Source organism: Diceros bicornis, chromosome 34, assembly GCF_020826845.1.
Source record: "Diceros bicornis minor isolate mBicDic1 chromosome 34, mDicBic1.mat.cur, whole genome shotgun sequence".
Taxonomy (NCBI): domain Eukaryota; kingdom Metazoa; phylum Chordata; class Mammalia; order Perissodactyla; family Rhinocerotidae; genus Diceros; species Diceros bicornis.
The window spans coordinates 10,352,610-10,380,121 of record NC_080773.1 but is presented as its reverse complement, the minus strand read 5'-3'; the positions used below and the strand labels follow the sequence as shown (position 1 = coordinate 10,380,121).

The 27,512-nt window shown below is 54.1% G+C and overlaps 1 protein-coding gene and 1 long non-coding RNA gene across 4 annotated transcripts; both read left to right on the top strand.

The window, feature by feature from the left end:
• GPI (glucose-6-phosphate isomerase) lies at positions 1-27,512 on the top strand. Of its 2 annotated transcripts, XM_058529136.1 has the most exons (18): positions 1-175; positions 1,241-1,331; positions 1,690-1,758; positions 3,903-4,022; positions 9,254-9,337; positions 9,472-9,618; positions 10,400-10,471; positions 10,962-11,006; positions 12,351-12,404; positions 22,641-22,701; positions 23,110-23,153; positions 23,276-23,428; positions 24,397-24,526; positions 24,670-24,746; positions 26,405-26,533; positions 26,756-26,831; positions 26,917-26,983; positions 27,095-27,512. In XM_058529136.1, the coding sequence occupies exons 1-18, from the start codon at positions 54-56 to the stop codon at positions 27,228-27,230; spliced, it is 1,677 nt and encodes a 558-aa protein (XP_058385119.1). In that variant the 5' UTR covers positions 1-53; the 3' UTR covers positions 27,231-27,512. The 2 variants fall into 2 exon arrangements, with proteins under 2 accessions (XP_058385119.1, XP_058385120.1); XM_058529137.1 differs by lacking the exon at positions 9,254-9,337.
• On the top strand, positions 18,323-22,609 carry LOC131396772 (uncharacterized). Of its 2 annotated transcripts, XR_009216680.1 has the most exons (4): positions 18,323-21,547; positions 21,650-21,699; positions 21,747-21,846; positions 22,150-22,609. It is a non-coding gene; the product is annotated as an uncharacterized LOC131396772 (long non-coding RNA). The 2 variants fall into 2 exon arrangements; XR_009216679.1 differs by having other exon boundaries at positions 21,747-22,609.

Genomic DNA, 27,512 nt, shown 5'->3' with positions numbered 1-27,512 from the left:
TCTTTCCTCCGTTTCCGCGCGCGTCCCTGTCCGTGTGCCCAAGCGCTCCTGCCATGGCCGCGCTCACCCAGAATCCGCAGTTCCAGAAGCTTCGGGAATGGCATCGCGAGCACGGCGCGGACCTCAACTTGCGGCGCCTTTTCGACGGGGACAGGGAGCGCTTCAACCACTTCAGGTGCGCGCGCGGGGCCCGAGCGGGGCGCCGACGTGGGGACCGGGACCGGGGCGCGCGGGCCGCCGCGCACGGGGTCAGGGTGTGCAGGCCAAGGCCGGGAGGGCGGGGCGGCGGGCCCCGGGCGCCCCCCGCAGACCCCAGACTACGGATCGGCGCCCAGGCCGCACTTCGTCCTTGACGCCTCCTTGAAGCGGGTTCCCGGGGGTCGCCGGAGGTCTCGGGGCCCGGGCTGCTTAGTCATGAGAAGTGGGCCCCTCCACGGCTTCCCTCTGCGGGGGCTCGCTGTCCCTTTCCCCTCCCCCCCGCCTCCCCGCCACTTGAGAAGGGAGTCCTTCCGCAATGGTGAGCAGTGCCCTCCTGACGCAGCGGGCGAGGAAGGGCTGAACCCTGCCATCCGCTCCTGCCCGGGAATGGGCTCGGGTCCCGGCACCGTCCGTGGGGTGCGGTCAGGGTGGGGCAGGCCCGAGGGATTTGCGGAGAGCCGCGGTGGCAGGGTGGAGATGTGGGGGCATGATTCCTACCTAAGAGACTAGGTCTGGAGACCTATGAAGGACCGGGAAATGGAATGGAATATGTCGGAGAAAATTTTGGGGGGCGGGGATGGGGTCGAGCTGTTCCGGTCACTGGCGCAGGCGTGTTGGGGAGGGTGGTCTGTGATTCCGGACTGGAAATCTGCAGTGGCCAGCCCTGTCATCTGGGTCCTTCCCTGAGTAAGTTGGCTTGCAGAGTGGAAGCTCTGGGAGGGAATGGTCACTCCCTGGGCTAGGTAGGGGCAGCTGCAGCCAGCTCTTTGTCTTCCCATCCCGCATCTCAGTTTTAGCAGGGGAATGGCTTCTCACCCAGCGTCTGCATCTCTGTTCTGTGAGGATGGTCTCTTTCGCTGTGCTGCTGCTGCAGGTCAGCCTGGTGGGCGGGCAGGTAACCCGACACCACCACTGTGCTAGGCTGCTGAGGGCGTTTTGGGGTGTGGCACAGGGAGGATGCTTTTTCTGGAATCAGCTCTGGTCAAGGAGCAAGCTAGGGAGCCCTCAGGTGTGGTCAGTGGCTTCTCCCATCTTTCTGCAGCTTGAACCTCAACACCAACCATGGGCATATTCTGGTGGATTACTCCAAGAACCTTGTGACGGAGAATGTGATGCAGATGCTGGTGGACCTGGTAATGTTCTGCTGTGGGAGGCTTGACCTGTCACCGGCAGTGTGGTGGGCGAGCTGGGCTCCTGGGAACCCCCAGGTCCTTGGGCGTCTTTCCTTCCTTCTCTCAGGGGACCTCAGTAACTGCCTCTGTGCCGATGTAGGGCTCTAAGCTCCTGCGCCTGGCACAGGTTCTGAGCAGCATCCCAGGGGACCCCAGTGCCTGATGTCTGAGCAGACCCTTCCCAGGCAGTGAGGGAGGGTGCCAAGCTGCAGCCATCTGTCAGCCCCATTGGGGGCTGCACCAACTCTTGTGCTTGGGGGGCTTGGACTCTTGGTGGCCAGTGTGGATGGGACCAGGCCTCAGTGTCTTCTCTTCCCAGGCCAAGTCCAGGGGTGTGGAGGCCGCCCGGGAGCGCATGTTCAGTGGCGAGAAGATCAACTTCACTGAGGTGAGCAGCCAGTGGACACCAGACTCTGCATACCCTCCAGGGCCTCTTCTTTCCCTTTGGGTTCATCTGACTGTTAGCAGCATCACCCAGTGTCTTCACCCCTCCTCTTAGGCAATGCTTTTGCTTAATGCGAAGGCCTGTTTCCTTGAGCGGTTTGCAGGGCCTCTGGGTGTGCCTTCCCCTAGACTGGTAGTCTGGATCTGGTGAGCATGGAATGACTCTTGGTTCTGCCTAGGCAGAGCACATCTCAAGCCTGCAGGAAGAGGGCTTCTCAAGGCATGCTTAGACAACTTAACTCTGATCTGTCCTTGTTGCAAGCTTTGTTGGTGAAAAGAATTTTTTTTAAAATTTTTTTTAATTGATGTCATAACAGTTGATAACATTGTAAGATTTCAGTTGTACATTATTATTTGTCAGTCACCATATAAATGCACCTCTTCACCCCTTGTGCCCACCCTCCGACCCCCTTCTCCCCTGGTAACCACCAAACTGTTCTCTCTGTCCATGTGTTAGTTTATATTCCACACATGAGTGAAGTCATATGGTGTTTGTCTTTCTCTGTCTGGCTTATTTCACTTAACATAATATCCTCCAGGTTCATCCATGTTGTTGCAAATGGGACGATTTTGTCTTTTTTTATGGCTGAGTAGTATCCCATTATATGTATATACCACATCTCTTTTTTTTGTTTTTTTGTGAGGAAGATCAGCCCTGAGCTAACATCTATGCCAATCCTCCCCTTTTTGCTGAGGAAGACTGGCCCTGAGCTAACATCCGTGCCCATCTTCCTCCACTTTATGTGGGACCGTGCCACAGCATGGCCTGACAAGCGGTGCGTTGGTGCACGCCCGGGATCCGAACCCGGGCTGCCAGCAGCGGAGCGCACGCACTTAACTGCTACGCCACGGGGCCGGCCCCTACCACATCTTCTTTATCCAATAATCTGTTGATGGACACTTGGGTTGCTTCCACTTCTTGGCTATAGTGAATAATGCTGCAGTGAACATAGGGGTGCATAAGCCTCCTTGGATTGTTGATTTCAAGTTCAAAAAGAAGAATCTTATGTCAAAAGATCAACCTCAGCAGTGGTAAGGCCCGGCCTTGGGGGCCCTGTTCGTGCATGATATGGAAGCCTGGAGGCGCAGTAATCGCTGAGCACTCAGAGTCTCACCCTCACAATGTTATTATCCTCCTTTTACACATGAGGAGCCTGAGGTGCAGAGGTCAAGTCATTTATCCAAGATGTCATATCTGTAAGAGACAGAGCCAGGATTCAAACTCAACCTGTCCCTTGCTGGTGGGCCAGGCTGAGGGAGAGTGCGATCAAGTAGGGCTTCCTGGAGGAGTGCGTTTGCCGTATGGAATGTGGGACAGAAGTGGGAAGGGCAGGGTGAGGGCAGAGTGACATGAAGCCCTCTACCTTAGTGAGCCTCTCCTTGGGTTGGAGTCCTGAGACCAGCCCTTTCCTGCCCACTTGCAGTCTTTAGACCTATTTCCTTCAAGGACTCCTGCTGGCTTCAGCTGGCTGGGACTGTTGCTGTCACGTGACAAGAACAGCTGCCTGGCACGCATCACAGACTTAGGGTCCATTTTGGTTTCTGGCAGCTGGTGTGATGGGGCCACTTGGTGAGGGAAGCTTCAGTTGCCTGCTTTGCTCCACATCCAGGGGCTGGGGGCACTTTTCAAAAGGTGGCAGCCAACACCATGTACTCTCATGGGGGAGATGAGACTAGGCTTAATGAGCCCAGGTCCTCTGAAGCCATTTATTGCTTGTCTCTGACCTGTTGTCACCACTCTCTGCCTTTGCTTGCTCTGTCCCCGTTTCCTTGGTTTTTCACGTTCTGAACACAGATAGGCCCTCGGGGCCTGTCCTAGGCTTGTTCCATTCTCCCTTCCCTCCACTGTCTGCTGCACATAAGGGAGTGGCACACGCTCTGCCTCCGCCCGAGTCCTAGGGTAGCCCCTCCTTCCCTAAGCACACAGTGGGTTCTGAGTACCAGACTGTGGTACCAACAGAGACCTCTGGGCCTGCATGTCCCGTGGATGGAGGGTTGAGCTGATGCTCAGAGCCACACTGCACCTGCCCAGCTGGGAGCCCGGCTGCCCTGGGCTCGGGGTCTTCACACCCTGACTCTCGTCCCCAGAATCGGGCAGTGCTGCACGTGGCCCTGCGGAACCGGTCAAACACACCCATTCTGGTGGATGGCAAGGATGTGATGCCAGAGGTCAACAAGGTCCTGCAGAAGATGAAGTCCTTCTGCCAGGTAAGCAGCTGCTGGGCTGGACTTGCCCTTGGCCTTGTGTGTGCATTTGGGAATCTGGGGGCCCCTGTGGGCCCCCCCTTCACTCTCCTTGGAGAGGACACCAGCCCTCACTGCAGCCTGAGGTGAGGGAGGTCTATGTGACTGTTGGCCCTGGGGGCTCTCCTAAGGCACGACTTTCCCTGACCCTGTTCTGAAGGCACCCTCCCCTGGCAGCAGTGGAGCAGCCTCCTTCCTGAGCTGTTGACACCTGTGGGCTCCTGGTGCCAGTCTGGCCAGGGCGGATATCTGATAAGAAAAGTGAGGCCGCTGACGGGTGGGATAGCGGGTGAGAGACTTGTTTTTTCTAATTTCTTTAGTCATGTGCCCTTATTGCCTAGTCTGGAACCAGATAAAGGTTGCAAAATTTCCTTGATCACACCCCAGGCAATTCTCCAGAGGCAGCCTTTATAGTGTTGCCTGTGAAATCATCCAGAAGCTTTCTATGCATGTACTAGTGTATATGTACATCTGCCGTCTCCTCTTTGCAATAGGTGCACACATGCATACACACACGGGTTCATTTTTACCGAGTCTTCTGCAGCTTATGTGTACTTACAAATACATGAGTGTCCCTGTGTCAGCGTCAGTGCCCACAAGTGTCCCTCCTTTTCCTGTGAGGGGTGTAGGGGTTGCCTCAGAAACCAGCTAGAGATTTCCCCACATCAACCACTGTTGCCTCGAGGGTTGGCGGATGTCCTCAAGCCTGGAGTACAAGGGCAGTGACTAGGGCTCATCTGCAGTGTGGGTGAGTGCACGTCTGTATGTACGGGTTATGCGTGCGCTGGGAGTGATAATCTGGGCAGCCTGTCCCTGAGAGCAGTGGCCCCGACGTGTGGCTGGTCAAAGTCTGGTTGCTTTGGCTAAGAGCCATTTTCAGACGTGAAACAGCAGGAAGTGGTCTGGGCATCAGTCCTAGAGGCCTGGCAGCCGAGTGAGTGGGACTTCTCCGGGTGAGGAAGGCTTGGGATCCTGATGGGAATCTGGATTCCACAGCGTCCCTTAACAGTGGTTGGTACGTGTGGTGGGCCTTCAGTGTGGGGAAGGGCATTTGCAGCCCTCTGCTGTGAGTGGCAGAGCTGACATGCTTCAGAAGCCTGGCGTTCTGTTTGATCAGCCTGTGTGCTCCAGTGTGCCGTGTGGAGAGTGTGGCACTGGCCATCTGCAGAGCTGCTTCCAGGAGAGCCCTCCCTTGCAGCTGGCTGCTGGAGTACCTGACTCGGACTGATGGGGTATTTATAGTTCAAAAAAGCTGCTGAATGGCAGCAGTTCCGTGGTGAGGAACACTCCTCGTGGCCATGCTCTTAAAAGTTCGCCAAGGTTGGGTAAGGATGTCCGCCATGACCTTAATTGTAGTTGCAAAAACTGAAAACAACCTGAGCTCGTTTATCGGAGGGGAGTGATTAGTAAAATCAGTGTGTCTTCATATACTGTGGTTCTGAGCACCATTAGGAATTAGGGAGCTACGGTTGCATTGACCTGCCATGCTGTTCAGAATATACTGTAAGTTAAAAAAGGAAGTTATAGAATTGGCATGCATTGTAAAACCCCATCTGGTCAAATAAGGGGCATGTGTACTTTTATTAAAGATACACATATTTTCTCCTCTGGAATGCTGTATTATAACAAAACTTTGCTGGTGAGATTGAGAGTTGAGAAGCTGAGCAATGTATTTTTTCTGTATTGGTGGAAAATTTTCTATGGCAGTTGATTACTTTATTAAAGCAAAAATAAAAGTTGCTGGGTCTTCAGATTACTCCAGAACTTTGCAGCTGAAAACAACAATCAGCATTTCTGTGGATCAGAAATTTGCAGTGGCTCTGCTGACTGGTTCTGCCTCAGGTCTCATAAGGTTGTAGTCAAGATGTTGGCCCAAGGTTACACCCGTCTGGAGGCTCGATGGGGGCTGGAGGATCTGCTTCCAAGATGGCTCACTAGCAACTGGTGCTGGCTTTTGGGAGGCTTCAGTTCCTTACCATGTGGACCTCTCCACCGGCTATTTGAGTTTCCTCATGACAAGGCAGCTGTTTTTCCCCAGAGTGAGTGAGTGAAGAAAGAGAAAGGCAGAGGGCCTCAAGGTCTTTTATGAGCTAGCATCGGAAATTGCACTCTTGCATTTCTGTTCTACCCTGTTAGTTGTACTGCTCAACTCTGATCAAAGTAGGGGGACTGCATAAGGACATGAATGCAATGCCTGGAGGCAAGGATCACTGGGAGTCGTCTTGGAAGTTGGCTGCCAGTCTGCCCCCTGCCTCCCAGTGATTCATTATGTTCCTTCCAGGTGCAAAATACCCTCCTCAGCTTCTCCTAAGGCCATGTCCCATCACAGTACCAAGAACCTCATCATCTAAGTTAGGTACAGGTGTTGTAGTACCTGCATGTCCCCTGATACCACTCAAATACAGTTCCTTTTGATTAGAAGACATGTGAATTAAAGAGACAAGTTATTTACCCCTCACATCCAACATACAATGGTGAGATAGGCATAGGATAACTGATATAATTCCTTTTCAAAAAGAGGGGGAGAGTGGGGGGTACAGAGGAGTCCTTGGTCCAAAGCAATTCTGAAATCCAGCAGGACACATGGGCAGTTGCTTGGTTAGCACTCAAGGCCTGAGATCATCCCTTAGGGCTTTTGGCTTTGTGTTCGTTCATTCTTTTCACATGAAAGATAGTCTGTGTGTGCACCTGCCTGGTTTCCCTGCCTGCTTAGTGCCTGTACAAATGTGGGTATCTAAGGGCCTCTTCCTTTTATACTATCTCTGTCCCTTTCAATTTAAGCTAGTGGTATTTCTCACAGTTCAGTTATCTTAACAACTTTGTGGGTCTCCTGTGAAGCTTTTGGGGGGGTTCACTCCAATAGACAAAAGCCATACCCACAAATTTCTTCAGGATAAGTCCTTTTCTACCATTGCTTCTGAGACCACAGAAGCAATACCCTTGAGCCTCTTAGAAGCTTGTCTTTGGCCAGAAGGTTCTCTATGTTACCACCTTAGTTCTTTCTGAGGTCTTAACAAAGGGTTTTACAGCTATACTCTCGGCTTCATCTTTATACTATGCTTTTGTGACAGTACCCTGGATTTGATCTTTTTTTTTTTGAGGAAGATTGGCCCTGAGCTAACATCTGTTGCCAATCCGCCTCTTTTTCCTGAGGAATATTGGCCCTGAGCTAACATCAGTGCCCATCTTCCTCTACTTTATATGTGGGACGCTGCCCCAGCATGGCTTGATAAGCAGTGCGTAGGTCTGAGCCCAGGATCTGAACCTATGAACCCCAGCCCGCCGAAGTGGAACGCACGAACCCAACAACTACACCACTGGGCCGGCCCTGCCAATCCTCCTCTTTTTGCTGAAGGAGATTGGCCCTGGACTAACATCTGTGCCAGTCTTGTTCTACTTTATATGAGACGCCACCACAGCATGGCTTGACAAGCGGTGCATAGGTCTGCACCTGGGATCTGAACCTGCAAACCCCGGGCCGCTAAAGCAGAGCATGTGAACTTAACCACTATGCTACTGGGCTGGCCCTGGCTTTGATCTTTGCTAAGGAGCCATTTCTTAATTTTAGCATCAGTTGTTGCCTGAAGAGGCTGGGGATTTTCACACTCCACAATTTCTGGCTTCTTTGTGTTTAAAAGGTCTTCCTTTAGCTTCTTACTCTTCTTGCGTTTTATTAAAAGCACCAAGAAGCTAGGCAGTTCCTTTAACATAGCCTGAAAATCTCTGTGGTTAGATCATCCAGCTCATAATAGGTACATCTTTTACTTTCCCCCTTAATGCAGGCAACGATGTTAAACTTCCTGTCGCTACATAACAAGGATTCTCATTCCTCCAATTTCCAATCATGTTTTCCTCCCCTTTTTTTTTTTTTTTTTGCTTTTGCTGAGGAAGATTTGGCCTGAGCTGACATCTGTGACCAATCTTCCTGTTTTTTTTCACTTGAGAAACATTAGCTCTGAGCTAACATCTGTGCCAGTATTCCTCAGTTTTGTATGTGGGTCACCGCCACAGCATGGCTGATGAGTGGTGTAGGTTCATGCCCGGGATACAAACCTGGGAACTCAGGCCAACAGAGCTGAACGCACAGAGCTTTAACCACTCAGCCATGGGGCTGGCCCCTCCTCCCTTTTCTTTAAATCTTTAAATCCACACCAGCAGCCCCCTCGAGGACTATCAGGCTTCTGCTAACAGTCTTTTCCAGTGTTTGTTTGGGCTTTCACTAACCCTCTCTTCAAGGTTCTTTTAGCTTTTGCCCACATTTTTAGGTTTTTGTTATGGCAACACCCTGCTTCTGGTAATCTGCATTAGTTATGTGTTGTTATATAAAAAATTACATATATTTGTTATATTGTCATATAACAAATCCAAACTAGGCTTAAAGCAGCAGTAAACATTTATCATCTCACACAGTTTCTGTGGGTCAGAAATTCAGGAGTGACTTAACTGGTTGGTCTTGGTTTGGGGGGTCTCTCTTGAGGTTGTAGTCAAGATGTTGGCCAGGGCTGCAGTTATCTGAAGGTTTGGCGGGTTCTGGAGGATCCTCTTCCAAGACGGTTCCCATTCATGGGTGGTGAGTTGGCCTAGCTGTTGGAAGAAGGCCTCAGTTCCTCGCCACATGAGCTTCTTCATGGGACTGTTTGTCCTCACAGCATAGTAGGTGGCTTCCCCAAAAGTGAGTGATACAAGAGAGCAAGGCAGAAGCTGCAGGGGCTTTCCTGACCCAGCTTCTGAAGTCATGCTCCGTCATTTTCGCAGTATCCTAACGGGTGCATAGGTGGCCCCTTTTCAGCATGGAGGGCACTATACAGGGGTGTGAATTCCAGGAGGCAAAGGTCCTTGGGGCCCACGTGGAGGCTGCATGTCTGATGTTCCTGTCCCCAGCACAGACCTCTCACCATAGCGGGCATTTCATATTTCTTGGTCTCTGACATGTTAGGTTCTGCTCAGAGTTCACCCTTGTTTTGCAAATTCTGACGATGTTACTGTGAGGTAGGGATGTGGCCCCACTTTGCAAATGATGAAACAGGGTCTACTCTCGGGGGTGAGCGTGGCAGGATCTGCCACAAGGGTCTCAGTAGGCGCCTGTGAGGGCCTGGAAGTTGGGACTGGGGCATAAGGAGGCGCAGGTCATGGTTTTTGAGCAGCAGCTTATACTGGTGGGTTTGGGCTGATGGCATCTCTCCTCTCTGTGCCAGCGCGTCCGAAGTGGCGACTGGAAGGGGTACTCGGGCAAGCCCATCACGGATGTCATCAACATCGGCATCGGCGGCTCTGACCTGGTGAGGAGAGGATGGCCTTGGGGTGGGGTGAGGGGTCCCATCCAGGGCCTTGATTTCTTCAGTGATGAGTCGTGGCTGTCGCCACCTCTTGTGGGCCCTGGAATCTTGTTTTCTGATGGCATGTCTCCCCACAGGGACCCCTCATGGTGACTGAAGCCCTTAAGCCGTACTCTTCAGGAGGTCCCAAGGTCTGGTTTGTTTCCAACATCGATGGGACCCACATTGCCAAAACTCTGGCCAGCCTGAACCCTGAGTCCTCCCTCTTCATCATCGCCTCCAAGGTATGGGCCTTGGACGCGGCCTGGCTCCCCACCCCGTGGGGCAGGGCGGGTGGATGTTTGCCACTGCCCTGGGCGTTGGACCCTCCCGACTGCTTCTGATGAGCCACGCTTTGTGGATTGGGTCAGCGCAGCTGCCCTCAGGCTGTTCCTTGTCTGGCGGCAAACACAGTTTACCTGACCGAAAGCCTAAACTGGTCAGTTTCAACTTGGTCTTCAGGTCACACGCACTCACTTTGTGGGATCTGTGCTCAGCCTGTGACTGTTCTCTTCTTTCTTTAAGATCTGTCCCTAATGTCTGCTCCTTTCTGATCCCAGAGCCATCCCCAGATAATATAAGGGTTTCGTTTGTTGTCTTTTACGCCCTATTTAGTCAAATTAACGCACATAAAATATTAAGAATTCCGTCTGAATTCTGAGATACAGCCTAGCCTGGGCTGAAGGGAGCCCCAGGCGTGACGTCAGCCCCTCTCCTGGGAGATACTCTGGCCTTTGACCTGTGGAGGGGCTGGGAGAGATGTGGCTCTTATGAGGGTTCCCCTTGCTCTGGTTGTGAAGTCCTGGAATCACAGGATGACACTGCTACTTCAGGCCCTGCCCCAGACACAGCCACGCGGCGTGGCTTTGTGGACACGTGGGTGGAGGTTATGTGGAGTACCTGTCACTGACCCACATGCACTGCTCCTTGTGACGACTGGGCACCCACGTGGCCTCTGCTGCTGAGCCCTGGCTCGGCCGCACTGACCCTGAGCTGGAGACCAACTGCTGTACTCTGTGGCTGCAGACCTTCACCACCCAGGAGACCATCACGAACGCAGAGACGGCGAAGGAGTGGTTTCTCCTGTCAGCCAAGGATGTGAGTGCTGGGGTGGGCCGGGAGACAGGGTGGGCCTGCCCATCCACCTGAGTGGCTAAGCCTCACCCTAGAGCCCTGTGTCTCTTGAAGTTGGCAGCAGGAGGCAGCCTCTCTGGTGCCTGCTTTTTCTGATTAAGATGTTTGGCTTTGCCAGCCCCAGACATGCCACATGTGGCAGAACCTGCTCGAACTGGCTGAGGGCCCTTTCTTTAGGGCTCCTTGGCCCTGAGGGATCATCTCTACCCTTGGCTGCACCCGCTTTACAGGGGAGGGACCCTGGGCTGTGTGTGCCTGTGAGCTGGGATGGGCTGGCCAGCCTCTGACCCCTCTGTCCTCTCAACTTTGACTTGGGACTCCTCCAGCAGCCTCAGAACCAAGGACTGGGAACAGTCAGTCCCAGCCAGGGCCTTGGTTTCTCCAGAGATGGGAGAGTCACTACCTTGGATGGCCCCAGGCTGGGTTTGGTGTAACTTGGCTCCATCTCTTGTAGCCTTCTGCAGTTGCGAAGCACTTTGTTGCCCTGTCCACCAACACGGTAAGTGCCCGCGTGGGCTCCAAGACTACCTCCCAGAGGGCCTGGGCCACGTCAAGGTCATGGCCTTTCAGAACACACGAGCTGAGGCGTGGTTCACAGGTTCAGGGATCTTGGCCCTGCTGATGGATAGAAGGGTTGGTTGCCTATGAGAGATGTGAACTGCAAACCATGCTCGTCTTTCCTACATTTTCCCATCAAATTTCTGCAGCTCTGCTGAGGGGCTTGCATTTAACCCCATCCATCTCCTAGGCTTGATTGATATCCAGAACACTCCACACACATGACCTCCCTTGGTCTCTACCACTGGTCTCTCTCCAAGTGAGATATGCTGGGTAGGGGTGGGGGACGCACGCTGATTCTCATGGAAGGATGTTAAGCCCCAGTGAAGGAATGTGACTTTTTGCCAGTGTCTGCCAGGGTTAGAGTCAGTGATGCTGGGATTAGAAGGCGGGTCACCTGCCTGCCAGTTCTCATCGTCTCTGTGGCCTGAGGTTATATAAGGTAGGGTGGCGGTGGGGCAGGGTGGGGCTGTGCTCCAGGAGTAAGTGGCACACCTTGTGAGTACTTGCTTTGTGCTGGGCTGTCAGCTGGAAGCACACCCAGGTCGTCCAGACCACTCCCTCCCACTCCTTCCACCCCCGCTGCACCCCTGCCTCCAGTGCTGATCTCGTGGAGGGAGACAGGAGGCTATGTTAAGGCTGGCACACCACAGCACCACTACCTCCTGCAGGCGGAGCTCGGACTGGTCAGTAGGGTGCCTCCTGCTGTGGGGACTAGGTAAGGGGTTGCTGACCCTGTCTGCCCGGGGGACAGAGCACCCGAGAAACAGGGTCAGTCATCTCCTGAAGGCCTCCTGGGGCAGAATCACCATCCCAGATATTGGAAGGGCTGGGCAGGTGTCTGGGCTGTGTGATGCCTGGCCTGGGAGGTGGCCCCTGCCCATGCTAGGGTTCCAGGGCTAGGCTCAGGTTCCAAATGTCCTGGGGGTCGGTTTCTGGTACCCCAACAGGCTTTGTGGACATGTGGGTGGTGTCCAGGAAGTAGCTCTTGCAGAGAGTGCATGGGCCAGGTCCTCAATGGGTGTGCAGTGCCCCTCGGAGGGCTTCGCAGGTGCCAGGCCACTGGTGTGCCGGATGCAAGTTGGCCTGGTATCCAGCTCCGGGGTTGGGCAGCCTCTGGTCCCCATGCTGGACTCACAGACTGCTCTCGCCCTGCCCCATTGGGCGCTGTGGGAAGTGGGGGTGCTTCCGCAGCTCAGGCAGCCCTGCTCCTCACATCCTGGAACTCCTCTTCTTGTCTGGCTAACACAGGCTTCCTTCCCTCTCTCTCCCTTTGCCCTTTTAGACCAAAGTGAAGGAGTTTGGAATCGACCCTCAAAACATGTTTGAATTCTGGGATGTAAGTAAAGGCCCTTCCTTGTGCTGGGTGAATTGTGTCCTTCGCCAAGTCATGACTGTTGAGCCACAGATGAGAGGGGCCAGTGAGGTCAGGTCAACATTTATTGAGCATCTACTGCATGCCTGGTTTTGGAAAGGCCGAGAGGCCCTTGGAGAGGCTTGTGGGGAGGAACAGCCCAGTCAGGATGAGGGTTCCACTTCCCCCGGGGGCTGGCCAAGCTTGCAGGGCCAGGTGACACTCCCCTGGGTGCCTGCCAGCAGCACCCACTGTGCGGTAACTGGAGCCACCCCGACCCCCCTCACTAGGCTGAGGTCGTGAGTTATTCTCAGTGATGGCCTTTCCTCGAACTGCAGCCGCAATCTGAAAAGGCCAAGGGGCAGGGTGAGGCAGAAGGTGAGCCTGGGCAGGCCTGGAAAGGAGCCGTAGAAGCAGCTGGAGGTGGGGCAGAGAGGAGGCGCCAGGCCTGGGGCCTCAGGGAGCCTTGCTGGGCAGCTGGCAGAGCAAACCTTGCCTGAGTGGCGGAGCTACAGGGCCCTCTCGTGACAGCCGGTCACATGGACTCATGTCTGCTAGAGCCACAGCTGGTGCAGAGCAGTGAGCAGGAGCTTTCCTTGCAGCTTGCCCGATGCAACAGTGGTGTGAGAATCCGCCTGTGGAATGCATGAAAGGCTTAGGGGGCAGGGGTGCAGTGCAGGGTTGGTGTGGGTGCTCTGTGCAGTGGGCATGGCTCTAACATGTGACCATGGCAGGAGCACCGAAGAGGGTTTCCCCATCTGGGCTGTTTCCAGGCCTTTAGACTGGGAGGTCTTCGCTTGGTGGCAGCACCACAGATGTAACCTCTTTTGGAAGCTCTAAAGGCCTTGGAGTACGGGAGAGAATCAAGCTCCAATGCCCTAAGGCATCTATTGTGTGTAATGAGTTAACTTCTTTCTAGAATGGGACTAGTTATGTACCATCCTTGGAAGAATTGGGAAGAGTCACTCAAATCATTTTCTGCGTCCTGTGGCTCAGATGAGGAGCCTGGGTCGAGCGAGACTGTGCAGCTTCTAACAAATGTTGTGTGCCTGATAAAGGAGGGGAGCCACCTTCTACCTCCTCCCTGGGATCTGGAGCCTGAGCAGATGGTGGTCAGAGACGCGTGGGTGCTCCTGCTAGTTAAGGAGCCCAGCAGGGCCGTGTCCCATTCTGGGTTTTCCTTGCCCGTGACCACCCAGCATGCAGAGATGAGTTGGAGTGTGGCTTAGGGAGAGGCCTGGGTCTCCCAGGTGAGGCCTGGGAATGACAGTTGGGCACAGGAACCTGGGCCCTGAGCTCACTGAGGCCTGAGTGGCCAAGGTGGGCACAGTGGAGGCCTCCTGGGCCAGGCCAGATGTACCACATACCACAGCAGCTGGAGGAGGGACCTGCCTGGGTCAGTAAGGGTGTGTATTGCTGAATCGAGAAGGTGACATCTGAGGAGCCAGGGATAGGTACAGGTGAAATTTCTGGATCTAAGGTCTCTCAGTTGAGATAGAGGAGTCAGAAGAGACATAGGGATATTGCGCTGGCTCTGAGGTAATGTCAGAAGAGTCCAGTCGGGCAGAGGTACATATAAGTGGTGAGGCCCAGTTGGTTGGTGTCAGTCATGAGGCAGCCTCGTGTGTTGGGATCAGGCAGAGGTATGGTGGTAAATGGTGATCTCTCAGGGCTCAGCCACAGTCAGCACATTTCAGGGAACTAATTTTGGCTAGTGAGGTCTGAAGGGGAGCCAGGACAGGTAAAAGTGCAGGTGAGGTCTGTGACTTCTGGAGGACACGCAGGTATTTAGAGATGGTTCTCTAAGTGAAGTCTGAGGAGGAAAAGTCACGGACAGGTACTTAAACTGGGATCTGTGGGTTGAGGTTTAGTTCTGTGGCACAGGACAAGTGTACACACTGGGGTCTCAGACTGGTTCTGAGAAGTGAGCGTCAGGTCATGGTGGCTGATCACTCAAATGCGGTGATCAGAACTCAGGATTAGGCAAACATAGGTCCCCTGAGCCAGGTAAGCCCCCTGGTTCTCAGCATCCTGACCAAGTGTGATGGGCAGAGTCCTCTGAGGACACATAACCAGCTCAAGGTGTGGTGTGTGGCATCAGGGTCTCACTGGGGTGGGGTTTGAGGAGCCCGGGTACAGGAGAGGCAGGAATGCACCTGGTATAAAAGGTGAGGACTAGGGAGCTGGGGCAGGTGAAGAATAGACAGGCGAACTGACTGAGCAGCTGCATCAGTAAAGTGCAGTCTCAGAGGCTTGTGGTAGATAAAGGTCTTGACCTGTGTCTGCAGGGTGAGATGTCTGAGGCCCAAATCACTCAGACACTGTTTGGCACCAATGGCCTCTCACCAGGCTTCCCTCAGGCTGAGGTGAGCAGCTAGAAGTCTGTCAGGTTGAGGGAAGTGTCTGTTCAGGTGGGTTTTATAAAGTGGAGTCAGCCAGGGGTGGTCTGTAGAGCCCCATCTATCTGAGGTCTCAGAAGCTGGAATCAGACAAGGTGTATAGAACCAGGTTTCTTAGGGGAGGCCTGAGGAGCCAAGATAAGGTACGTGTAGGTAGAACTGGGTTGGTCAGGTAAGGACACTGGAGCCAAAGATAGGCGGAGGCACAGCTGAGTCTGACGAGCGAGGACTGGAAATCCAGGATGGAGTCCAGGTCAGAACTATGCCCTCGGGTGATGTCTGAGCAGTTCTGGTGATGCACAGGTCGATGGGAAAGACTGAAAAGCTGGCGTCAGGCAAAGGGGTGGAGAACTGTATCCATCTGGAAAGGTCTGGCGCAGGTATGTAGAGCAGGTCTGTCAGGTGAGGTTTGAGGAGTTTAGGTGAGATATAGGTTTGTACTTTTGGGTCTCACACAGGTAAGGTTTCTGAGCTGCTAAAGTGAGGCCCTGGTTTGTATCCCAAATCTGAGGAGCAGGGTCAAGCACAGGTGGGTAGAGCTGAGTTTTTCAGGTAATGTCTATGAAACCAAAGGCGAGCAGAGGTAGGTTGACCTGAAAAGCCAGGTTAGGTTCATTCAGCTCTGTCTCACAGTTGAGCTCAGAGGCAGACAAGTAGAGCAGATCTGTCAGGTGAGGCCTGAGGAGCCAGGGTTAGCCTCATCTAGACAGAACTGGATCTCTTGGATCACCCCGGAGAATATGAAGTGAAGACAGGTGGCTCGAGCTAGGTCTCTCAGGTGAGATCTGAGGAGCGGGGATTGGGCACAAGTGAGTGGATCTGGACCTCCCAGAACTGCATCTCTACCCATCTTGTAGAGATATCTTGTGAGGGTGCGAACTTGTGGCCAGGCACAGGTATGTGGAATTGAATTTCTCAGGGAAGGTCTATGCATTCTGTATCTGGCACAGGTTTGTATCCTTGGGTCTGTCAGCATGAGTTAAGCACAGGTGCATAGGGCAGAGTTTGTCAGGTAAGGTCTATGGAACCAGGATCAGAGCAGGTTCACAACACTAGGTCTGTCTAGTGAGATCTGAAAAGTCACAGTGAAGCCCAAGTAAGAACCAGATGTCTGAGATGAGATGTGAGCAGCTGAGAAGAGGTACGGGTAGGCAGAGCTGGTCCACCAGGTGCGGTCTCAGGAGCCGGGAGCAAGCACAGGTAGATAGAGCTGGTCCACCAGGTGCGGTCTCAGGAGCCGGCAGCAAGCACAGGTAGATAGAGCTGGTCCACCAGGTGCCGTCTCAGGAGCCGACAGCAAGCACAGGTAGATAGAGCTGGTCCACCAGGTGCCGTCTCAGGAGCCGGCAGCAAGCACAGGTAGATAGAGCTGGTCCACCAGGTGCCGTCTCAGGAGCCGGGAGCAAGCACAGGTAGATAGAGCTGGTCCACCAGGTGCGGTCTCAGGAGCCGGCAGCAAGCACAGGTAGATAGAGCTGGTCCACCAGGTGCCGTCTCAGGAGCCGGCAGCAAGCACAGGTAGATAGAGCTGGTCCACCAGGTGCCGTCTCAGGAGCCGGGAGTAAGCACAGGTAGATAGAGCTGGTCCACCAGGTGCCGTCTCAGGAGCCGGGAGCAAGCACAGGTAGGTAGAGCTGGCCCACCGGGTGTGGTCTCAGGAGCCAAGGTTAAGCACAGGTAGGTAGAGCTGGCCTACCAGGTGTAGTCTGAGGACCCAGGATCAAGTGCAGGTAGGCAGAGCTGGCCCTCCAGTGTGGTGTGAGGAGCCAAGGTCAAGTATAGGTAGGTAAAACTGGCCCATCAGGTGTGGTCTGAGGACCCAGCATCAAGCACAGGTAGGCAGAGCTGGCCCTCCAGGTGTGGTCTGAGGACCCAGGATCAAGCACAGGTAGGCAGAGCTGGCCCTCCAGGTGTGGTCTGAGGACCCAGCATCAAGCACAGGTAGGCAGAGCTGGCCCTCCAGGTGTGGTCTGAGAAACCAAGTTCAAGCACACCTAGGCAGAGCTGGCCGGCCAAGTGTGGTTGGAGGAGCCAGGGTCAAACACAGGTAGGAAGAGTTGGCCTGCCAGGTGAAGCTGAAGAGCCAGAGTCAAGCACAGGTAGGTAGAACTGGCCTGCCAGGTGTAGTCTGAGGACCCAAGATCAAGCACAGGTAGGCAGAGCTTGCCCTCCAGGTATGGTCTGAGGACCTAGGGTCAAGCCATAGGTAGGAAAAGCTGGCCTGCCAGGTGAGGTCTGAGGAGCCAAGGTCAAGCACAGGTAGGCAGAGCTGGCCCACTGGGTCTTTTAAGGAGCCAGGGTCATGTACAGGTAGGTAGAGCTGGCCCACCAGCTGCAGCGTAAGGAGCCAGGGGCATGTAAGGTAAGCAGATCTGGCCCACCAGGTGTGGTCTGAGGACCCAGGGTCAAGCACAAGTAGGTAAAGAAGGCCCACTAGGTATGGTGTGAGGAGCCAGGAGCAAGCACAGGTAGGTAGAGCTGGCCCACCAGGTGTGGTCTGAGGAGCCAGCGTCATGTACAGGTATGTAGAACTGGCCTAGTACGTACAGTGTAAAGAACCAAGGCCATGTACAGTTAGATGGAGCTGGCTCACCAGGTGTGGTCTGAGGAGCCAGGGTCAGAGGCAAGTAGGCAAAGCCCGTCTGCCAAGTGTAGTGTCTTGAGGCCTGAGGAGTTAAGAGTTGAACACAGGTAGGTAGAGTTGGTTCTTGCAGGTGTTGAATTCAGCAAAAGTATGTACTGCTGGGTCTTTGTGGTGAGGCCTGAAGAACCAGGGTTAAGCCTGGGTGGGTAGAGCAGCCTCTCAGGTCAGGTCTGCAACACTGGGGTCTTCTGCAGGTAGGCAGAACACGGTGGGGCTCATAGGAGGTCTGTGTGCCCTGAGTTAGACATGCATAGGTAGGTGCGGCTCTCACAAGCGAGGATTTTGGAGCCAGAGGTATGTACACCTTGGTCCTGTGCGTGAAGTCCTTGGAGCAAGGTTCTGCCTCAGGTGTGTTGGCCCAAGTCTTAGAGGTTAGGCCTGGGGAGCATGGGTTAGTCACAGGTAGGTAGAACCACATCTCTCAGGTGGGGTCTGCGGAGCACAGGTATGCAGAGATGTTTGCATCCAGTGAGGTCTGAGGCTTCCCAGTGAGGTGCTGGTGCCCACGTTAATCAGGGGTTAGTAGTAATGGATTTGTCTCTGACACATGAAGAGCTGAGTCAGACACAGGATAATGGACCTGGGTCTCTCAAGTTAGGCCTTTTAGGAAGCCGGAGTCAGGCCCACGTAGGTACAGCGGGATCTCTCAGGAAGGTGTGAGGAGTCTGAGTTGGGCTCAGGGAGGTGGACCTGGGTCTGTCGATTGAGAGGTGAGGAGCCAAGCGCAGGCAGGTATATGAAACCTGGTCCATCAGCTGAGCTGTCTGGGGTGTCCCTGCCAGGTGTATAACCCTGCAGTATGAGGCACTAGAGTAGGACACAGGTAGGCAGAGCTAACCTCTCAGGTGAAGCCATTGCATCTGTGCCCAGTACTGCTGTGGTGACCTGGCTTTGTCAGTGAGTTCATGGATCCAGGGTCACATGGGCAGAGGTATATAAATATCGTAGGTGGGTTATTGCTACCTGGGTTCAGATATAGATTGGCATCTCTGGGCTTATTAGGTGAAATAAGTGGGGCAAGATCTAGCCTAGAAATGCATATTTGGTGTGGCTGGTGAGGCCAGAGAAGGTGGGTCAGACACAGGTGGGACCTTCAGTGGGAGGATCAGGCATGGTTAGGTGGGTAGCATGGGCTGTCCTCAAGAGAAAGCCAGAGTCATTGTTGGTATGTGTACCTGGGTCTGCCTGGGGAGGTCTGGAGAGCCCTTTGGATCAAGTGCGACCAGTAGTATGTTCCTGAGCCAGGTCAACCACCTGTACTCAGCACCTGGTCAGATGTGATGGGCAGAGCTCAGGGTGTTGCAGAGACCTGAGGACCTATAACCAGTCCAAGGTGTGGTCTTTAGCATTGGGGTCTGATCGGCATAGGGTCTGCGTTACCCAGGTGAGGAAACAGATAGGGTTATACATGGTTAGATAAAGTGAGGTCTGGGTACCGGGGCAGGTGAAGCGTGGAACAGTGAACTGACTGAGGAGCTACATCTAGGAGCTATGGTCTGAGAGGCCCACTACAGGGAGAGGTGAGGTCTGGAGACCTGTGTCTGCAGGTTGAGGTCTCAGAGAGTCAAATCAGACACTGGCGTTGCTGGGCTCTCCCCAGATTGAGGTCTGAGGACCTGACCTTAGCCCAGGTCAGCAGCCTGGAATCTATCGGTCTGAGGGCTGACTGCGCAGTCCAGTTTCTAGAATTGAATCTGTTAGGTGATGTCTGAGAGCCTGTGTCCGGCATGGTGTGGCCTGCAGGACTGTGTCCATCAGGTAAGGTTCGCCAAAACCCGAAGGACCCCACTGTTCATCTCATTACCTAAGCCGGAAGCCTCTGGGCCACACTTGGTTCTCAGTCTTGCAATTCATTCTGTTTGTTGAACGTCCGTTGAATCAGTCTTTTGCACTACCTTGTCCAGGGCAGTGTCATTCTCTGGACGACCACTGGGGGCCCCTACATGGTTTCCTGCTTCCATTATCTCTATATCTACAGAAGTCTCGGTTCTCCAGTTTTGCCTCTCAACTTCTACCCTTCAGTCCTCACTCCTTCCTTCATCTTCTAGCTTGTGCTGTGCTTCCTGCCGCCCAGCTTGTCTCGCTGGGCTTCCAGTAGAGAATTAAGCACTAATGTCCCAAGGCATCCATTGGATGTAATGAATTAGCATCTCTCCTTTGCATCTAGAAGGGTACTCCCCTTGGACCAGCATGGGAGAATTGAAAAGTTAAGTCACTCAAAGCATTTTCCGTGGGGCTTAATTCTCTCACTTTTGACAAAGGTGGCCCTTCCTTTGCATATGCTGTCCTGGCTGCTGGAATGCTTTTCTCTCAGTGCCTCCCTGGGTAACGCCTGCTCTTTCTTCAGGTCCAGGCCCAGGCACCCTTCAGATTCTTTTTGTAATTGGTGTCAGTATTGTATTTCCTTTCTCCAAAGCACTTGTCTTATTTGCATATTTATTGGCATGATTGTTTCCTTTACATCTTTCTCCCCAAGGACGGTTTCCATTACCTGTGCTAGGAACATGCTAGGTGCTCCATAAATAGTTGTTAGGAAGATGGGAATGGAGTTCCGAGGATTTTGATGATACAAAGTGGAATCTGCAAGTGTGGCACGCGAAGGCACAGTGTGAAGGTAGGCCTAGGTATATCTTGGGGCTGAGACTGAGAAGACTGGTCAAGCCCAGGTATGAGCCACTGGGCCTGTCAGTGTCCCGGGAGGCAGGGCTAGGTACAGGTATGAGGCACGGGGTCTGTAGTACAGCCTGAGAAGTCAGGAATGGGCACTGGATATGTCAGTATCAGAAGGGGCAAGGCCAGGCCAAGGTATGAGGCATTGCGTCTATTGGTGTCTGAGGAGGAGAGGCCAGGCCAGGTAGGAGGTGTTGGGTCTTTCATTGTTCAAGGAAGCATGCTTGGGCACAGGTATGAGGCACTGGGCCTGTTGCTGAGGACATAGGACCTGGCACAGGTATGAGGCACTGGGACTGTCAGTGTCCAAGGAGGCAGGGCCAGGCACAGGTATGAGATTCTTATCTGTCAATGTCCATGTATGTGGGCTAGGCACAGGTATGGGAAGCTGGGTCTGTCAGTGTTCAAAGAGGCCTGACATAGGTATGAGGCACTGGGTCTGTTGTGTTCCACAAGGCACGACCAGACACAGGTAGGAGGCGCTAGGTCTGTCACTGTCTGAGGAGGCCAGGCCTGGCACAGGTATGACATGCTGAGTTGGTCAGTGTTTGAAGAGGCCAGGCACAGGTATGAAACACTGGATCTGTCTCTGTCTGAGGAAGCTGGACCTGGCACAGGTATGAGGCACTGGGTCTGTCAGTGTTTGAAGAGGCCAGGCACAGGTATGAGGTGCTGGATCTGTCAGTGTTTGAAGAGGCTGGGCACAGGTATGAAGTGCTGAGTCTGTCAGTGTGTGAGGAAGCTGGACCTGGCACAGGTATGAGGCACTGGGTCTGTCGGTGTCTGAGGAGATGGGCCTGGTACCAGGTATGAGGCACTGGGTCTGTTGGTGTCTGAGGAAGTGGGGCCTGGCACCAGGTATGAGGCACTGGGTCTGTCAGTGTCTGAGGAGGTGGGGCCTGGTACCAGGTATGAGGCACTGGGTCTGTCGGCATCTGAGGAAGGGGGGCCTGGTACCAGGTATGAGGCACTGGGTCTGTCAGTGTGTGAGGAAGTGGGGCCTGGCACCAGGTATGAGGCACTGGGTCTGTCAGTGTCTGAGGAGGTGGGGCCTGGTACCAGGTATGAGGCACTTGGTCTGTTGGTGTCTGAGGAAGGGGGATCTGGTATTAGGTATGAGGCACTTGGTCTGTTGGTGTCTGATGAAGTAGGGCCGGTACCAGGTATGAGGCACTGGGTCTGTCGGTGTCTGAGAAGATGGGCCCAGTACCAGGTATGAGGCACTGGGTCTGTCAGTGTCTGAGGAGGTGGGGCCTGGTACCAGGTATGAGGCACTGGGTCTGTCGGCATCTGAGGAAGGGGGGCCTGGTACCAGGTATGAGACTCTGGGTCTGTCACTGTCTGAGGAGATGGGCCCGGTACCAGGTATGAGGCACTGGGTCTGTCGGTGTCTGAGGAGATGGGCCTGGTACCAGGTATGAGGCACTGGGTCTGTCAGTGTGTGAGAAGGTGGGGCCTGGTACCAGGTATGAGGCACTGGGTCTGTCGGCATCTGAGGAAGGGGGGTCTGGTATTAGGTATGAGGCACTTGGTCTGTCGGTGTCTGAGGAGATGGGCCCAGTACCAGGTATGAGGCACTGGGTCTGTCGGTCTCTGAGATGGGCCCAGTACCAGGTATGAGGCACTTGGTCTGTCGGTGTCTGAGGAGATGGGCCCAGTACCAGGTATGAGGCACTGGGTCTGTCGGTGTCTGAGGAGATGGGCCCAGTACCAGGTATGAGGCACTGGGTCTGTCGGGGGTCTGAGGAGATGGGCCCAGTACCAGGTATGAGGCACTGGGTCTGTCGGTGTTTGAGGAGATGGGCCCACTACCAGGTATGAGACACTGGGTCTGTCGGTGTCTGAGGAGATGGGCCCGGTACCAGGTATGAGGCACTGGGTCTGTCGGTGTCTGAGGAGGTGGGGCCGGTACCAGGTATGAGGCACTGGGTCTGTCAGCATCTGAGGAAGGGGGGCCTGGTACCAAGTGTGAGGCACTGGGTCTGTCAGCATCTGAGGAAGGGGGGCCTGGTACCAGGTATGAGGCACTGGGTCTGTCGGCATCTGAGGAAGGGGGACCTGGTAATAGGTATGAGGCACTGGGTCTGTCGGCATCTGAGGAAGGGGGACCTGGTACCAGGTATGAGGCTCTGGGTCTGTCAGCATCTGAGGAAGGGGGGCCTGGTACCAGGTATGAGGCTCTGGGTCTGTCAGTGTCTGAGGAGATGAGCCCAGCACGAGGTACGAGGCATTGGGTCTGTCCGTGTCTGAGGAGACAGGGCCAGCCATGGTAAGGTCTTCGGTTGAGTCTTGTGGCTCTGACTGGTCCCATGCATAGTTTGCCCTGTTGGTCAGCCCAGAGAGCTGCCAGCGCCTGGCCTGCTGTCTTGCTTCTCAGAGGTGGGTTGGGCCCAGGCCCTCCAAGCTGCACCTGTGGACGAGCATTGCTCTCGGGGGGCAAGTTGTGGCAGGAGGGAGGGGGGCGGGGTGTGCCAACCCTTTCTCAGCACCTTTTCCTGTCTCTCCTAGTGGGTAGGAGGACGCTACTCGCTGTGGTCAGCCATTGGACTCTCCATTGCCCTGCACATCGGTGAGCGTGTGTGTTTCTATCTTGGGAGACAATCTAAGATGGGGTGAGAGTCTCATGTCCCAAACACCTTCCTATCCCCACAGGCCACTGGCGTCTCTGCCCTTGGCTGGAACATTTCTTTCAGGTCAGGAGGGCAGGCCCAGGTTTTCTTTTGGGTTTTCAGGTTGGGCTTTCTCTCTGCCCCTCACAACTGCAGTCCTATTTGTACCTCCTGCTAGATAGACTTAGATCGGCTTTTGTGCTCAGGGCCGACTCTGAATAGAGAAGCTTTCTGCAGGCCCAAGTCCTCCCAGGTCCTGTTTCTTCTGGCTCCACATCCAGCCTTTCCCTGGTTCCAGAAGAAGCTATGTCCACTGCCAGGAGGGCATAGGGCATGACCATTTCTGTTGATGCTGTTTTATGTTGTAGGATTTGACAACTTTGAGCAGCTGCTCTCAGGCGCTCACTGGATGGTAAGTGCTGAGGCCTGTGTTATCTGCCAGGTGCTGGCCAGAGACACGTGATTGGTCCAGATCCCTTTCTCCTTCCCTTCTGGGCAGCTGCTCAGCTCCCACGCACCTTGTTGTCGTTCCAGGACCAGCACTTCCGCACGGCGCCCCTGGAGAAGAACGCCCCCGTCCTGCTGGCTTTGCTGGGTATCTGGTACATCAACTGCTTTGGGTGTGAGACGCATGCCATGCTGCCGTATGACCAGTACCTGCACCGCTTTGCTGCCTACTTCCAGCAGGTACAGCTGCCCGGCCAGGCCTGGGGTCAGCGGGGCCTGTGGGGGGCCCGGGAGGCCCGAGAGCCCAGGTGCCCAGGTTCCTGCTCCCCTGGCGGCTTTTTCCCCCATTACCCTTGGGCATGGCCAAGGCCCACTTCTGCTCCTTATCTCATGGTGAATCTTTGTTCGATCTGAGTGGCAGCCGAGTTTGACTGCCATGAGAGGGGCATGACTGGTTATGATATGGCCAGTCAGGCCCTGGCTTGGCTCAGAGCATGTATCTCAGCCAGTCATTTCTTTCTTGGACATCACTCTGTGTGCCTGCAGTAGGGTGGGGCTGCAGGCCGGGACCCCTATGGCTTGCACTGCCTTTGTCCCACCACACACCCTGTCTGTGGTGCCTCTTCGGGTTACTCACAGCCCTCTGCCCCCCTGGAATCTCCAGAGTCCCCAGGGACCGAGCAGCCCCTCTCCTAGTCCAGATTCTGCGCCAGGCAGTCCTTCCATGTCTGTCCCGGCTTTTGTTTAGCACAAACCCAGTCCCTGCCCTGCAGCCCTTGGGCAGTCACAGATGACTTTCACCAATACCTGAGGGTGGATCCTGTGATTGGAGGAGGGGCCAAGGCTCCCCAAGGCCCAGAGTGTAGTTGAAGTGACAGCCCTCAAAGGCTGTGTGCTCTGGACCCCAGGTGCCTCTCCCCTAAGACATCAATTGAAGAGTTTGTGACCAATTTCTGCTCTTAGGGAGGTCCTCTCCGGACCTCCACACCCACCTTCTTCTGGTTATGGGTCTTTCAGAGTAGTTTTGCCAGAAAGCTTGTGAGCCTGTGTCCTCACAGGTGAGGGGCAATAGAAGGATCATGCCTCTGGACATCTCACAGGGCCAGGTCAGGGCAGGTCTTCCGGGTACATCCTAGGCAGGATTTGGGCATTGTGCATCAAGGAGCAAGACTTGCAGGGAGAGGGCTGAGTTTCTGTCCCCATTCCAGGGTGACATGGAGTCCAATGGGAAGTATATCACCAAGTCCGGCACCCGTGTGGACCACCAGACAGGCCCCATTGTGTGGGGGGAGCCAGGGACCAATGGCCAGCATGCCTTCTACCAGCTCATCCACCAAGGTAGGGCCCATCTGGGGTGCTGCTGGGGAGGGGAGGGCCCACCAGCAGAGACTTCTCCATGTGGCCAGCGCCTTCTTATAGACCATATGAGTGGCTCCTATGGGTTGGGGTGTGCACCTGGGTGACCACAGTGCCCTTCACAGGCACCAAGATGATACCCTGTGACTTCCTCATCCCGGTCCAGACCCAGCACCCAATAAGGAAGGGTTTGCATCACAAGGTAAGTGCCCCCATCCAGCCCCTCCTCACACCTTTGTAGGCTCATGTTAGGGGCTGGCCCAGTGGTGCAGGCCGTTAAGTGCGCACACTCCACTGCGGCAGCCCAGGGTTCGCCTGTTCGGATCCTGGGCGCGCACTGACGCACCGCTTGGCAGGCCATGCTGTGGCAGCGTCCCATGTAAAGTGGAGGAATATGGGCATGGATGTTAGCCCAGGGCCGGTCTTCCTGAGCAAAAAGAGGAGGATTGGCAGATGTTAGCTCAGGGCCGATCTTCCTCACACAAAAATAAATAAATAAATAAATAATGTAGGCGCATGTTACACCCAGACTTCTTAAGACCTAATGCGTTGGTCGGCAGTTATACTAGTTTCGTATTCCTGCCATAACAAGTTACCACAAACTTAGTGGCTTAAAACAACACCCATTTATTATCTGGGTTTCTGTGGGTCTTAAGTCCGGCAGGCTCTGCGGGGTCTCTGCTCAGGTTCTCACAGACTGAAGTTAAGGTGTCAGCCGGACTGTTCCTTCCGGGAGACAGTAGGGGGAAATCCTTTTCCTTGCTCATTCACATTGCTGGCAGAATTCATATGGTTGTAGGACTGAGGTCCAGTTTCCTTGTTTGGCAGCTGGGGGTCATTCTCAGCTTCTAGAAGCCACCTTGGCTCGTAGTCCCCTCCGTTTCAGAACCTGCAATGGTGGGTTGAGTCCCTCTCAAGCTTCAGTTCTCTCCTGCCTCCTCTGTAGCATCTCTCTGCCTGACTCATTTGCCTTCCTCTTCTACTTTTAAGGGCCCATGTGATTACATTGGGCCCACCTGAATAATCTCCATATCTTAAGGTCTGTAACCTTAATTCTATCTATAAAATCCCTTTTGCCATGTAATGTAACATACGCAGGCATAACAGCAGGGGGCAAAGATCATGGAGCCAAGATCTTACCTACCACAGCAGCAAGCAGGAAAACCATCCAACTCCTAACCTGACAAAGTCCTTAAAGAGGACTGATCTCGGGGTGCAGAGTAGCATGGGTTACTGTGGGCACAAGCTTTGGGCTCAGATAGTCTCTGAACCCAAAATCTGAATTCTGATTCTTCCCCCTGTACTTCTGCGATTCAGTGCTGTTGACTTGAGGAAACTGAGGCTCAACTAGAAAAGAGATGATACCTCTCCTCCTCAAGATCTTAAAAGATAGATGTTGGTAAAGTTCTTAGCAGGGGGCCGGCCCCGTGGCTTAGCGGTTAAGTGCGTGCGCTCCACTGCTGGCGGCCCGGGTTCAGATCCCGGGCGCACACTGATGCACCGCTTCTCCGGCCATGCTGAGGCTGCGTCCCACATACAGCAACTAGAAGGATATGCAGCTATGACATACAACTATCTGCTGGGGCTTTGGGGGAAAATAAATTAATTAATTAAAAAAAAAGAAAAAAGTTCTTAGCAGGGCCCTTGGCAAGTGGGGCATATTCCTTAAAGGGTAGTTATCATCGTTACCTACTTTCCGGTGTCATCACATGTGACCTGCCATCCACCCTTGCTGTACAGTGGGGGACGGCAGCGTGACCCGGGCTGGGACTGACCCGAACTGGGAAGTGCTAGGCAGTCTTGTCGCTCTGCCTAAAGCTCAGACAGTGCTTCTCAGTGTAACTGGATGTCTCTCATCAGATCCTCCTGGCTAACTTCTTGGCCCAAACTGAGGCCCTGATGAGGGGAAAGTCAACAGAGGAGGCCCGGAAGGAGCTCCAGGCTGCGGGAAAGAGCCCTGAGGACTTGGAGAAGCTGTTGCCGCACAAGGTCGGCACTTCTCTTGAAGTGGGCTTTGGGTGGCATCCTGGCATTGGAAGGATAAAGTTGGGCCGGGGCAGGGGCTTATGGTGGGCCTGCCTTGTCCTATGCAATAGAAGGGGCTGTCCTCACAGACCTGCATATCCCAGCCTCTAGGGCAGGGTGCACTTCCCTTCTGAGCCTTTGGGGATCATGACTAACCCGGGGACATTTCCTGGGTGTTTTCTGAAGGTCTTTGAAGGAAATCGTCCAACCAACTCAATTGTCTTCACCAAGCTCACGCCATTCATTCTTGGAAGCTTGATTGGTGAGTGAGTGGGGAAGGTCCCTGCTTGGGGTAGGTTGGACTGTGCTAGTGGAGCCCTAACGCACACTGTCTGCCACCTCTGCAGCCATGTACGAGCACAAGATCTTCGTTCAGGGTGTCATCTGGGACATCAACAGCTTTGACCAGTGGGGGTGAGTTGCTGACTCAAGGGGGAGGAGAGGGAATGCCTGCCGGTTGGCTTGTGTGTTTCACTAGCAACACTGGAACCTTCCTCATACCATTCTTTCTCCTCTTCCTGGCAGAGTGGAGCTGGGAAAGCAGCTGGCTAAGAAAATTGAGCCTGAGCTTGATGGCAGCAGCCCAGTGACCTCTCACGATTCTTCCACCAATGGGCTGATCAGCTTCATCAAGCAGGAGCGTGAGGCCAGAAGCCAATAAACTCGAGTTGTGTGTGGCTGCAGTCCCTGTTGTGACTGGTCCTTCTCGTCCCTCCTCACCAGAGTCTGCACTGCATGGTCCTGCCCAGAGCACAATCTGGTTGTGGGCTTGGACTACAAGCCCTTTGGAGGAAGCTGGTCTGGAATTGCCACCCCTACTCCCTCCATGTCCACAGTCCCTCTGTTTTACAATTGGCTGAAGTGTTTCAGTGCAGCTGATATTTCTGACCCATGTTCACACTGTTCATAAAACCAGGTACAAAAATAAAGATGCCACAAAGGA

Bases quoted from the DNA above. Each gene is read 5' to 3' on its own strand.
- GPI (XM_058529136.1), top strand. From the start codon at position 54: ATGGCCGCGCTCACCCAGAATCCGCAGTTCCAGAAGCTTCGGGAATGG. The intron at 4,023-9,253 runs GTAAGCAGCTGC...TCTCTGTGCCAG, and splicing joins AGATGAAGTCCTTCTGCCAG to CGCGTCCGAAGTGGCGACTG. The intron at 26,984-27,094 runs GTGAGTTGCTGA...TCTTCCTGGCAG, and splicing joins AACAGCTTTGACCAGTGGGG to AGTGGAGCTGGGAAAGCAGC.